Raw genomic sequence first — 14967 nt, 5'->3', positions numbered from 1 at the left:
TTCCACACTGCCATATGTGCGAAAAATGGACTTTCTTTTAAACATCATGATTTTGTTATGGAAAAAGTGTGTTTGAAGATGGTGTGAGAGAAAAACACGAAGAATACTGTTGCTCAGCCATCCAAACTTATTCCAGTTGTCTGGACCCTCAGTCAATCACATTTTTCTACTGATTTACATGACCCTTCAGGAGGTTTGTTAAGTGGTACTACGCTGTGTACCAATCTTCAAGGGCTTCAAGCTGACATGCCATTCTTCTAGACCAGACTATGAGAAAATGTCTCTATAGCATAAAAACCATGGACCCTTATTATCCTAACATGAGAAGGAGGTTTCAGATTTAAGTTAGTAGTTATGTTTGCACAAAGCTTCAGTTTTTAAGTACAGAGCTCAAGTAGAAAGTGTTCATATTGAACATGCCTTTAAAATGTGCTGTATAACTAAGACTTGCTAGTAATTAGTAGTGATGTGCATACTGCAGGTTCAATACACAGCTTAGCAGTAATCAGAAGCTTTTGATTTAAGGTCCATATATCTGTGGTTGCGTTGTCTTTGTGCTATCATTGCATCTGTTAACCAGACTGACATCGTTTTTAATAAACGTGTGACAGTAGACGTAAGCTCGTCCCCAAATCCCTAATGAAGTTTGGATGGTTCAAGGTATCCCCTTATTTAAGCACATGAATATTGAGCATAATATCTGAATTAAACTCTACCAAAATTTTAAAAGTTATTCCAACAGATCCAGCTACTCCGGTACAATTTGAGATTTGTGTTTCATTTTAAACAAATGAGCTCTTACAAAATAAAACGCTTTATTCTAAGAAATTCTTGCATTCTCTCATACCTAAAATTAATTGTTTCTATTACTACTATATTGGTGCTGCATCGTTTACAATGCATCACATTTCAAATATTTTTTTAAAATATAATACAAAGTTTAACGTAAGTAAGACAAAGCACCAGTGTTTTAATCAGCTGTTCATATTTTTTTATTAATTTAATTTTCTTCAAACTGTCCAATTGTAGAATCAACCAAAGGGAAGTGTTTGTTTACATAGTAGGTTTTTGTAGCTCTGTCTTGCATACGCTCTCCACAAGATATTAATATGAAACACTGCACTCTCAGATGTCTGTCACATTAGGGGGTTATTCTCATGTTCCTTTTCCTTTCCTTTTCTCCATACACCCTCCTTTCTAATTACCTGCACACCTGCACGGCTTGACCAGTCTCTAGAAAAGCTGGTCTGAAAACTCAATATTGTTCCCAGCAAGAACATCACGTCTCTGGTCAGTTTTGGGCAGGCTGGCCTGGCCCACATCCAGCAGCACCTCGCCTGAACCTCCCCACGTTTTCAGGATGCTGGGGTCTCTCCAAACATACTCTCTTCCCCCCTACCTCGCTCCCTCTCCCTCTCTCCCTTTCTCTCTCTCTCTCTCGTGTTCCTCCCAGGCCACGTGAGTGTTTTTGCAGTCCCAGCAGCAGGCTGCAGCCCGCGGCCCGAAGGCCAGATTGCGCGGTTTGTCTGTCTGAGCCCCGAACCGAATTCATACAAACGCGCACATGGCAGGAGGTGCCCTGTCTCTTCAAGTTCAGGGCAAGGTCGGACTCCAGGAGATTTATTCACACGTTGGGTGAGGGAAAAGGACCCCAAATGTGGGGCAGACATTACACCGAGGTCAGGTTTTACACTCACCATAGCCATGGCATTATATTCAGCTGAAGATATGCTGCGTGTACAAGCCCCTTCCCTCCATCGTTACCATCTGGCACAGTTATGCTAGCATTTTGGGGGGTTGATGACACTAATAGCTTACCATGTTGGGAAGTTATGTTCAAATTTCTGGTTGCATTGATGAAACCCTGCAAACCTTCTCAGCATGTGGTGTAGTTATGTTTATGTTTAAATGGGGATTGTGTTTGGGGGTGTTAGCATCCGAAGTTGGCCTTGATGTGCGCGTTGGTCAAGTTCTGCCGTTTCCTTGGCGAGACTATTGTTCTCTTAAACAGCTGTCGTTCTGCTTGATTTGGAACAGATGGCAGAGTGTGTGCGCGGGCGCGCGCATGTGTGTGTATGTGTGTGTATGTATGTGTGTGTGTGTGTGTGTGTGTGCATGTATCTGTGCGTGTGTGTGTGTGTGTGTGCACAGAGACGCTCATGTGATCAGAGCAGCCTCTGGAGATATGCATGATAATGGGCAGCATGATTAGGCTAAATATCCAAATAGTTTAAATACAAAAAGGAAGGCCCAGCTTCTGGGAGAAGATGCTTCCTCCTTCCTGTTGGTTCTGGTTTCTCTGGCTGTTGTGAATAATAATATGACAGCATTCATTCCCATTATCGCAGAATATTATAACTTCTGTCATTATCATGACATAGTGGACAACATTTTTTCCATAAAAACAAATAACAAATCAATGAGCAAGACGGTGACAAGTATACTGTCATCTGATGAAAGAACATGGAAAAACAAGAGTCAACATTTTCTTTGGACTCTCATACTTGACTTTGTAATGGAATCTTAAAGTCTTCCGTAACTAAATGAAATAAGTTTACTCAGATACATCAGTATTTTAGAAAACCCCTGTCAAAAAAATAAATAAAATGTTCATGCAACTATTTGATAGTCTTACTATCGGTATTTTTTAGTTCAAACATATAATATGTCTGTATGAAAATAGCTGCTATTTCTGCTGTTTATTTTGTTTTCTCCTAGTTCTACGTTTTTCTGTGTGACAAATATTTGTAAACGAACACGTCAAATCAGAATCATTTCAGTTTGAGCCTCAGATTAAACAGCAGGGAGGGTGTACAGAAAAGTGCCTGAAGGCACGCTTTTTATTGCGGCAGTACTTTAGCTTCTGTGTATTTGTACATCTACGTCTCCGTCCACATCCCTGCCGATTGCAACAAATGAATAAAACAGTGATGGCAGTGCCTTTTTTAGCTTCCTTGTTGACGTCGTCAGAAAGAGCAGGTTTGATGCAGTTGGAGAAGGTTGTAAACAGGCGGGTTCTGGGGATTCCAAATTTTGAGTTGATAGAAGGAAAAATGCCTTCAGACATTAGGTGGCACTCACAAGATTGAGGTAAATGGTAGTCAGGACACAGTTGTCTCCTGGGTTATTTAGAGATTAGTGCTATTATTTAATTCTGTGATGCAAAGGAATTAGTTTATTAATCTAATATTATGTAAGAAATATTAAGGTTATGTATTTTCTTAGGTAAATATTTCTGTATTTTCTTTGAGAAATAAATGTGTCTACAAGTGGTAATTGTCAAGGGCAAAAAAAAAAATTTTTTGAAAAAAGGAAAATTGTTGTAGAACAAATAAGAGGAAGAACACCATTGGTCAGTGGTAAATGGTCAAATTGTTAATTGTACACAGGAGTTAATGCTCAAGTCAAATTCATTTTCATAATTCATTTTTTTTATCATAGGGTCTTTTTGTGGAATGCCCATGTTTCTTTGCACAAAATGAGACTTTGGAGAAAGGAGACAGTATTTTTATTTTTTTACTGCCACTAAACATAAAGTATGAGTGCCTAAAAGCTCTGTTAAGATTCTTAAATCAAGCCAACCAGTGATGTATAATTATGGCAAATATTCCAAGATAGTAGCACAACTATCATCATATTTGCTTTTTACTGTTTTACTGTTTTTTATTGTGTTAGCTGTTAGCTGTTTTACTGTGATTACTGTGTTAGCTTAACCTTTGCCAATGTTTCATGCTGAAGCTGAAATTTAACGCTAACATCCTGATGATTTAATTTTTAATTAAACAGGAAACTAATGAAAACATTTTTACTCCTTCACTGTGGTGCATTTCCCCTGCCTCATACCACCTTTTCATTTTCCTGAAGTGATAACCTCGGTCAGATGTCAATTTGAAGGGTATTCCCTAAACAGTGAATAATCACTTCCTACCACAGATTTCTTCTGCAATTCATTTTGCATAAATTGAGGGAAATCAAATAAGTTGTCCAAATTTTTGAATCTGTTATTATGTACATAAGTGTTTGTCATTTGCGGAGATCCGCGGTTTAAATTTGTATATATTCATTTGATTTACCAAAATACGAGCTGTGGATTGGTAATGAGTGAAAATGCATGCTTAATTTAAATGGTGAATGTGTCTGTTAGGAAATGCATTAGAGGCAGAAGAAGTGTAAGACATATTAATTGACAGACAGGAACTGCTGTCTCGGAGGTTGATACAAGTAATTTATTACTTTAGAAATGAATGCCACCTCCAGAATGTGCTTCATTAATTTCAAATTTAGTTTTAATTTCAAGCTGTTGCCCCTTGAGAAGAATAAGGTGGCAAATTATGTTTGAAGAGAGAGGATTTCTCCCTGCAATAAAGAAAGAAGGCAGGAACAAAACTTTATTTCACTTGGCAAATAACATGAATATAGGAGGGAGAGTTGTTAAAGGGGAATGGCAAATAATATGGAATGATTTGAGTGTGATTATTATGTGTCAGAATTGGGGAGTTTTCAGGATTTCTGTTTGGACACTGATGTTAGATATTTCTACCAGGCTCCCCTTTAGTCGTCGGAGTACAGCATAGTAGCTCCTAACTCGGGAGTGCTCACAGGTTCTCTGTTCTTTTGTTTTCAGCCTATGTTCCTGATGAGCTGCGGGAGGCTGCCCTGTTGGATGAGGACGTGGAAGCGGAGGACTCGGCGCTGGAGGAGGAACCCCCGGTCAAGTACTTGTGCTCTGAGAAGGACTTCCTGATCAAAGATGGCCAGGTCTACCAGGGCTCCCCCACGGCTGAGTTCTCCAGCCACGAAATGGACAGCGAATCGCACCTGAGCGAGTCCAGCGACCGCATGTCTGACTTTGAGTGTGCCTCCATCAAAAATGAGGAGGAGATGGCCAAAGAGCCCCTGACCACGGCCGCAGCCGGCGAGGACGCCCCTGTGGGGCCGGACAGCTTGGAGCAGATGAAGGCCATCTACACCAGCTTCCTGACCAACTCGTACTGGTCGTCCCTCAGCCTGAACCTGACCCAGCCGGCTGCGGAGAAGCCACAGCGAAGCAGCAGTAGCAGTAGCAGCAGTAGCAGTAGCAGCTGCGGCAGCAGCAGCTACGACTGGCACCAGTCCGCCGTGGCCAAGACCCTGCAGCAGGTCTCCCAGAGCCGGCTCCACCCGGAGCCCAGCCTCTTCAGCACTGTTCAGCTGTACCGCCAGAGCACTAAACTGTACGGCTCCATCTTCAGTGGAGCCAGCAAATTCCGTTGTAAGGATTGCAGTGCCGCTTATGACACCCTAGTGGAGCTGACGGTGCACATGAACGAGACCGGGCACTACCGCGATGATAACCACGAGACGGACAGCAACGGCACCAAGCGCTGGTCAAAACCGCGCAAGCGCTCCCTCTTGGAGATGGAGGGCAAGGAGGACGCTCAGAAAGTTCTCAAGTGCATGTACTGCGGCCATTCCTTTGAGTCTTTGCAGGACCTCAGCGTACACATGATCAAGACCAAACACTACCAGAAAGTGCCTCTTAAGGAGCCTGTTACACCCGTGGCCGCCAAAATAATTTCATCCGCACGAAAGAGGGCCCCCATTGAGCTAGACCTTCCAAGCTCCCCGGACTCTTCGGCGGGGACCCCCAAACCATCGCTGACAGACCCCAGTGATATCCTGCAGAAAGTCTCTAATCCCTATATCACTCCCAATAACCGCTACGGGCACCAGAATGGTGCCAGCTATGCCTGGCAGTTTGAGTCACGGAAGTCCCAGATCCTCAAATGCATGGAGTGCGGGAGCTCCCATGACACACTGCAGGAGCTGACCGCTCACATGATGGTGACAGGCCACTTCATAAAGGTCACTAACTCGGCCATCAAGAAAGGCAAGCCTATCATAGATTCCCCGCCTATGCCCATGCCGACCACTCCAGCCGAGGAGAAGTTTCAGTCTGTGCCACTCGCTGCCACTGCGTTCTCCCCTCCGCCTGTCGCTCCCCCGCCTGCCAGCATCTCCCCCAAGCTGTGTGCGGAGATCAAGACAGAGGAAAAAGAGGAGGAGTGCACAAAGGAGATTGGCATCAAAGACAAGAAAATTTCGGACGAAGAGGAGGAGAAATTTGATATCTCCTCAAAATATCACTACTTGACTGAGGAGGACCTGGAGGAGAGCCCGAAAGGGGGGTTCGACATCCTCAAGTCCCTGGAGAACACTGTAACTTCAGCCATCAACAAAGCACAGAATGGCGCCCCCAGCTGGGGGGGTTACCCCAGCATCCACGCAGCATACCAGCTCCCCAACATCATGAAACTCTCCCTGGGTTCAGGAAAGAACTCTCCACTGAAGTACATGTTTACAGGAGGTGAGATCCTGTCCCAAACCAAAAGTCAGCCGCTGATCTCCCCTCCCAGCAACCAGACCTCCCCTCTGCCCAAAAACAACTTCCATGCCATGGAAGAGCTTGTAAAGAAGGTGACAGAGAAGGTAGCTAAGGTGGAGGAGAAGATGAAGGAGCCTGAGGTGAAGGCCTCCCCGCTGAGGCATGCCACACCCTCCCCATGCAGCAGTGAGGCTGGGGAGTCCATGCGAGGAGAGTCCCCCAAAGAGAGACACGCCAAAACCCCCGAGAGCAACGGCGGCAGCCACAAGGACTCTAACGGCGACGGCCTAGCAAAGGAGTCGTTGGAGAACGGGACAGACTCTGTGAAACTCTCTGCCTCCACGATGTGTGGCAGCACTGCCATTATCACCGACCACCCACCCGAGCAGCCCTTCGTCAACCCATTAAGTGCACTTCAGTCCGTCATGAATGTGCACCTGGGCAAGGCTGCCAAGCCTGCCCTGCCAGCCCTGGACCCCATGAGCATGCTGTTCAAAATGAGCAACAGCCTGGCGGAAAAGGCTGCAGTCGCCACCCCGCCCGTGCAGACCAAAAAAACTGAGCATTTGGACCGCTATTTCTATCACGTCAACAATGACCAGCCGATAGATTTGACGAAAGGCAAGAGTGACAAAAGCTGCTCCTTGGGTTCAGCTCTCCTGTCATCCACGTCGACGTCGTCGTCTGCCTCTCCCTCATCTGCCGTGACAACGGCAAAGACATCCGCAGTCGTGTCATTCATGTCAAATTCTCCGCTGCGCGAGAACGCACTGTCAGACATTTCCGACATGCTGAGGAACCTGACAGAGAGTCACACGTCAAAGTCGTCCACACCTACCAGCCTGTCGGAGAGGTCCGACGTGGAGGGGGCGACCATGGAGGAGCCGGAGGAGATCTCCCCGGCTCAAAAGCGCAAAGGCCGGCAGTCCAACTGGAACCCCCAGCACCTGCTAATCCTGCAGGCCCAGTTCGCCGCCAGCCTGCGGCAGACGTCCGAGGGGAAGTACATCATGTCTGACCTCAGCCCTCAAGAGCGGATGCACATCTCGCGGTTCACCGGTCTGTCCATGACCACCATCAGCCATTGGCTGGCCAATGTCAAGTACCAGCTGAGGAGGACAGGTGGGACCAAGTTCCTGAAGAATCTTGACTCTGGTCACCCTGTGTTCTTCTGCAATGACTGTGCCTCCCAGATACGGACCCCCTCCACGTACATCAACCACCTGGAATCTCACCTGGGCTTCAGGTTGAGGGACCTGGCTAAGCTCTCCGGCGACCAGCTCAGCAGCCAGATCGCGCGGCACGCCAAGGGCCTGTCTGAGAAACTTCTGTCCTCGTCCCCATCCCCTTCCCCCGAGGAGGAGTTGAGTGGCGCCTCCTACCAGTGCAAGCTCTGCAACCGGACTTTTGCGAGCAAACACGCCATCAAGCTTCACCTCAGCAAGACCCACGGGAAGTCTCCTGAGGATCACCTTCTTTTCGTTTGTGAAATGGAGAAGCAGTAGCGCTGGACTGGGATGCCGCTGCTCTCCGTTTCTCTCACTCTCTTGCTCTTCTCTGTCTCTTCTTTTAAGTGATGTTTTTAAAAAATACAAAAAGGAAGAAACAAACAAAAAAAAAATCTAAGAAAGAAACTGCACAAAGATGCCATAAAACTACTGTTTAGTTTCGGCACATGTTGTTGGTTTATCTCCAGAGGAGACTTGCTCTGGCCCAACCCACCCCTAATTTTTTTTAAAGATCTTTTCTTTCTAATTGTACAGTCTTTAATATAGAGGCGCTGCATAATCAGCTGTTGTTACTGGTGAAAAAAATATGAAGGTAAAAAATGAACATTTAAAATGAAGTGGTATGTGTTTGGAATTTGTGTAAATTGGATTTAGTTTCTTTGCATCCCTGAGATGCATTAAGCTGCATGCGTTAATGGACAATTTAGTTAAGCATTTAATAACTAAATCTGGTGCACTTTTCTTTTTTCCTTTTGTTAATGTGACCTAAGTGTGCTGGTATCAGCATCTAACATTTAACCCTCTGAGTACGTCAAAGCACTTCCACATTAAGTTCCCAAAACCAATATTATAGGGAAATGTATATGAGAATTGGCAAAATGGTCAAATATAAAAATGATACTCAAAGACAACATAAATGTTCAATCCAATGTCCAATTCTTGTACAGGTGTATATGTTGCATAACATGTTTGAATCCAAAACTGCAGTCTTGATTTTAATTAATTCAGGGGCCTTTATAAATTCAGGTCTGTGTAAAAAATGTATATATAAAAATATATACCAGTTCCTGTCTAAATTATGCATCATTTTTATATTTTTAATTTAAGAGGAGTATGACTATACTGGTGCACAATATATGAAGACATTACTTAAATTGTTTTGCACAATAGTTTTATAAATATGTTATTTAATCAAATGATATAAATAGAAATTTTCACATAAAACTTATTTCCACCTCGTGCTCAAAGGGTTAAACCTCTAGTACACCGCTGTACTGTATTTCTTGAACATTTAAGGAAAGTTTGTACAAAAGATGTTACTTTATAAAGTTATGAGGCATTCCATGATGTACCCTCTTATTTATAAGCACTCTTGGTTGTCATTTCACATTGTAGAATGCCTTTTAGATTGGTAACTTTTTTTTGTTCTGTCTAATTGCTCTCCCGTAATTCTATACTGCAGCTATCTTTTATGGACATGAAATGTAACCATGGTTACCAGCACACTGATTGACAGTTCTCCTACATTTTTGGCAGTTCATTTGCAGAAGTAACTGACAGCTGACAGCGTATGAAAATCTATGTGTAAAATATTGGCATGTAAACAGCACAGACACTGTTATGCACTCTGTGCCCTGTTTTTTGTTGTTGACAATGAAGCACCCATTATATGACTTCATATAACCTTTTTTCTACAGCAGCATTAAAAGATGTTTTTTTGCAATAATTCTGCATGTCAGGGCTCCGTGTTTTTTGTCTGCAATGTGCTGTGGCTAATGAGCACATAAAAATGAAATTGCATTCAGTGGTTCCCGGTGACGGTCGTAAGACAAGTCTGAGTTGGGTGGCAGGCCCTGGCAGGGGAGGCGGGGCTGGTGAACATCCCTGGGTTTCTTAGTGAAGGGCCGCTGCTTTAGGCTACCCTGGCCGCAGGAATCCACTGCATTTACATGAGCCCAGGATACAGGGACCACAGGTCATAGACGGCATCATAGACACCATTTAGCATTATAGATCCACGTATGTGTGAGGTAATCGTACTGGTGCTTTTAGTATTTAGGGCCCATAGAACTCACTGGAAAAAGATGTGATGCTGTGCCATGCCCACACAACAGCAGGTTTGATAAACTACTCCCTACACCTCCAACCTATCAGGTGAAAGTTCTTTGCATGAGAAAACACTGCATATATTTTACTTAATTGTGTGTGTGTGTGTGTGTGTGTGTGTGTGTGTGTGTGTGTGTGTGTGTGTGTGTGTGTGTGTGTGTGTGTGTGTGTGTGTGTGTGTGTGTGTGTGTGTGTGTGTGCCTCGCTATTGAATCTATAGCCCACTGGTTTTAAGTAGACCTTCATAACCTTTTCCCAAAATTGTGAAAGCATTTTTTTGATGTCACAGCTCAGCATATCTCTCACCCAGGCTCCTTCATAGTCTCCAGTTTTTAAAATGATGAACTCCTTTAACATAGTGATAAGGACCTTGCTTGCAGTTCAGCTAAAGTGGGTTGGACAATTAGACATGAATGCAGCAGATTGTCCATGCATCTGCCTGGAATTTTATTATGTTTATTACAAATAAAATTCATACATGATGCTCCCAATGCCTATACAAACCTGGCTCAATTGTAATATAAAAATACATAATCTAAGGTACCCTGATCCCCCTCCCCCTTATAGACTGGATATAGTACTGGATTTAGACATAATAATTGCCTAAACCTTGGCATTAACTGTCTCATTTTCATGATTTTATTCATAGTACCCTAATTAGCCCTGACATCCATTTTGTGTGTTAAAATAAGACTTGTTTGGGCTTTATTGAAGATGACAACAATGCTGCATTGAAGAACTCTTGACTTTGAAGTTCAGTTTTACATGGATCAACAACTTAAAAATGTTCCAATCTGCCGAATGGCTCGGGGCTCTCGACAGTGTCTGGTTGATTGTCGGAAGGCTGGGAGGAGTGGAATAGCATCAGGACAGTCACAAAGTAGGAGGAAGGGAGGGAGGGAGGCAGGGGGAGGAGGAGTGTTTGTCTCCCCCCGCCCCCCTTTAAATGGCTGTTTTCTTTGTTAAGTTGCTGAATATGTTCCTCGCCAGCCTTTGCCACCACAACCTCCACGCAGGTAGAACTTCATCCAAACTGACAAGGTGCTGTTGTGTCTGAAAATGCCAGCGGTGCCGCCCCGAAGTCTACCGCTGTATTTAAAGCACTCATTAGTTACATAGACAATGCTCGTGAAATTTAAGTGCAAGGAAGCCATTTTCCTTCCCTTTCACATCGAGGGGACTGGCATTGGGAGGGTTTATTAAGGCACTGAGCAACCATGCAGGAGACTAGCAATCAGCTGCAGTCGCCCTGTCCTTATCACGTTCTGTGCAATCTTAAACGAGTGATATTTTGTGCAGGAGTACTGCGACGAGGACGTCGTTTTCTTTTATGTCAAAATACCTACCATGCAGTTTGAGCATCAGTTGATGTGTGGTTTTTAAAGGGCAAGCACAAATAGAGCTTTTGATTAACATTACTAACCATAGAATTGCAGAATCATGCAGAAACGGTACACCGCAATCCGTTTTCTTTATTGGTATAAATATAGTTATAGCTTTATTCTACGAAGCCTTTCCACAATTTAACTCAAAACATTTTTGCACTTAATTGAATATGTTTCTTAAAGGGTTCGGTTAAGAAATGTCTGTGTTAAACAGTTTCAATACACACATCTGCGGTCAAGGAGCTGAGGTCATGTGTTGTACTATGCGCATGGCTCTTCGGTGCAGTTGAAATGGTTTCGCGTAGTGTTTACATCCGCTTTTGTGCACACAGCGACGCAGCAGTTTTGGAAACACCGCACCGCGTGAACGTCAACAACATCCTCGGCGAACGCGCTGCGTGCGCAGCCTGCACCTTTAAGCCGTTTAGAGCCGATCCTTTTGTAGTGAGCCGTGCCGTGGTTCAGATCGCTTTATTGGTGTAATGCTGCCACAATGGGCTCAAATTGATTCACACCAGCGCTGATGGCGCAATCCCTATGTTGTACGTTGAGGGGGGAAATGGCTTTGAGCTTGAAAGGATTTCTACACCCCACCCTTTTTTATTTACATGCCATATAATTTACATCCTGAACAGCTCAACCTTGGGAGCAGTCCCATTAGACATGCTAATTGAAGGAGACCTGTAAATTTTCCACAAAACTAATGTGAAAAATACTGGCATGCGTCTAAATCACAGGTGTGTCCCGATGACCCGGCAGTTACCCCGGCTGGGAGAGCCGGGCTTGTTAAGCAACACTGTAGATCTTCCAGCCGTCACGTTCACAAAGTATTTTAGAATAACATGTGTGATAAATGTGCAATTTCCCTAATTTATGGTGCCTTGATGTGCTCAGGGCTACATGCGAGATGAAAATCTTAAATGGGGCTTGAACAGCGCACTTCACAACAAGAAATCAATATGCCATGCAGCTTAGAGAACTATCTGCACTGGGTGAAAATCACAGCTGCAATTTCCTCTAAACAGTACAAATGCAGTTCCCTCTATTTCCAAGTAAAATGATTGTGCTCACTCGCAAAATATAGTCTGTTGGTCGGGAAAAAAAGGTTTGTATGTAGACTCAGTGAGCACTTTATTAGGTAAGTCTATACACCAGCTTGTTAATGCAAATATTTAATCAGCTAATCATGTGGCAGCTACTAAATGCATGCAGACATGGTCAAGAGGTTCTGTTGTTTTTTAGACCAAATGTGAGAATGGGGAAGAAATGTTATCTAAGTAACTTTGACCGTGGAATGATTGTTGGTCCAGACAGGGTCTTTTGATTATCTTTTTTGGTTTTTGAAAAACAAAAAACATTTAAAAAAAAGGCCTTGTTAATGAGAGTGGTCAGTGGAGAAGGGCCAGACAAAGCTGACAGGAAGGTGACAGTAATGCAAATAACCACACATTACAACAGTGGTATGCAGAAGAGCATCCCTGAACACACAACATGTCAAACCTCTAAGTAAAAAAATAAGTCTAATAAATACCTAATACAGTGCTCAGTGAGTGTACATCTGCTCATGTGTTCTTGTTGATTCAAAGTTGTTCTGTTCCTAGTGAGGACCTCACTATTTTGTTTCTTTTCTAATTTAATTTTTTTCTTTTATTTCATGCATGCAGAATCTCTGTAAAATGATACTGTGATGCTATGTACATTTTTGGATTTCTTTATGTACACTTCTATATTATTAGCATTTTTCTATTAACATTCTTAATAGTTAGCAGCAATTGTAAATGTTAGATAGAGAAATTGTTAATATTCACTGGTAATTGGTAAATTGAATATCATGATTTAAAATAGCTTCATTTTCTGAATGAAGCTCCAGTAACCTTACTGTACATCCACACATGTACACGCGCACACACACACACACACACACACATGCACACACACACACACACACACAATGAACACAGAGGGCAGCATACATACAGAGGTGTTATTTTATAGATGAAAACTTGCTCTCACTAAAAGCTCCTATGTCTTTGAAGTTTACAGAAACAAGGACCCCAGAGACTATCTGAAATTATGCAATTCAAATGCTTTTATGCCTAGAATGCAATTCACTCTAACAGCACTGCTGTTCAGATTCATAGTGGCAGCAGCGGATATGATAGTTCAACAAAGCACTGACACCAGGGGATAGAGAAACCCAACCAGAATAACATTGGCTTACAGAAGTAATGGGCAAACACGGAAATGTGAATTCTACCACGGAAAATGCAAGGCTGACTAATCATATCATTCGGCAGGTAGAGATTAAGATTAACAGTACATTAATCTGTAGAGTTGTACATAAGGTTTGACCCGCTGATTTAATAAATTATGGATGGCATTATGAGTCACCATGCCGAAACTACATTGTAAAAACATAGGAAGAAATGATACATTCCTGATCTCAAAGAAGAGGATATGAGTGCTACATTCAAAAATGCATATTCATCAAACTCCCACTTAATACAGTTCTGCCAAGTTTGGCTGAGATTCACCATGTCTTCTTTTTATGTTAGTAATTCCCTCACACTTTTTGTTAGGGAGCAAATCACTTGTTTGTTGACAGAGAACCCTTGTGTAAAATCCAGCTATAACCAGCTTGAAATGACCAGCTACCAGCTGTTTTGAAACGTACTGTAGCTTGAGCTGGTCGAACCATGTTGAGTATGGAGCTGGTGTGAACTGGCCAACCAGCTACCAGCAGTTTCTAAACCTAGCTTAAGCTGTTCTTTTTTCAGCACAGAACCAATGGAGCAGCAGGCCCATCCCTGCTTACCCTATGATGTGATGGTAGTCCCTGACTGTGGCCTGCAGGCAGCATCCTGAACCGAGCACAGCAATGGACTCCTATTCATTGTGAAGACGAGGACCTGTCTTATTCTCATCATCAGGTTGTATTGGGTTTGTGTTCACGCTCTTGTTCTTCTAGCAAACCTGTGATTCTGCTGGCTGGCACTCCCCGTGTTTCCTGTCCATCCACCCTGGACCCAGAAACCGGGCCCAGGAGGACCTTACTTCACTCTCGCATGGCTTCACTCTCGTTGGGTGTTTATGTACACACATCTTACCTCGATTATGGCAATACTCTGATTATTCAGTTTGTCATATCAATACCTTTATCAGATTATATTTATCGGTGTATGGTCATAATAGACGCCTTACCCTTTTTTTTTTTGGCTATATGAAACTGCACATCTCAGGCAGCGGTCAAAGATCCAAGATTAAATAAATCAGGGTATTGGTGGGCAAGTCATTAAAGTACTCATTTTATTCAAGCTAAGGAGATGCTTATAAGTGCAGAAACCCAAGAGGTACAGGCAGTTGGCCGGTTGGTATAAAAATGCTCATCGAGGCCTATGCATTGACAGGGACTTAGATACACTGTGCATGTATGATACGTTTTTTTCAAAGATCCATCAAGTATAAGGAATGGTAAAGTGATTATTATTTTTATGTTTTAGCAATTATTGGCAACTCCACATTTGAGCTTAACTTTCACTCACAATTAAAGTTGTGTGATTATTTTTTCTTTACAAACATGAAAAATTCACCAATCACTGACAGTAATGAAAGAGTGCTTTGACAGAAGGAATAATATTTGCAAATTGAAGTTGCAAAAGATAACTGTTGATTGAAGGCCAACACAGCAGTAATGTGAAAGCAAATCTATTTGTGGATCAGCACATCATCACTTTTTCAAAGATTATCTTTTCACAAGGTGTTAAAAATCCATAATTTAATGTTGAAAAGTACATAGTGTGCATGAACTGAAAATGATTAAATTTGGAAAGAAAACTCAGTATACAAAAGGTTTCACATTGAAATCAAAATTCATTACAATGCA

General features: G+C 42.9%; 1 protein-coding gene across 1 annotated transcript in view; it reads left to right on the top strand.

Moving 5' to 3' along the window:
- tshz3b (teashirt zinc finger homeobox 3b) overlaps window positions 1–9319 on the top strand; it is a 39478-nt gene extending 30159 nt beyond the window's left edge. The window contains exon 2 of the mRNA XM_061222065.1: window positions 4625–9319. Within this exon, the coding sequence (XP_061078049.1) occupies window positions 4625–7869 (3245 nt within the window). The 3' untranslated portion in view covers window positions 7870–9319. The remainder of the gene's footprint in view (window positions 1–4624) is intronic.
- Window positions 9320–14967: the final 5648 nt, after the last annotated feature.

Source organism: Conger conger, chromosome 15 (genome assembly GCF_963514075.1).
Source record: "Conger conger chromosome 15, fConCon1.1, whole genome shotgun sequence".
Taxonomy (NCBI): Eukaryota; Metazoa; Chordata; class Actinopteri; order Anguilliformes; family Congridae; genus Conger; species Conger conger.
This window is presented reverse-complemented; position numbering and strand designations above follow the sequence as displayed.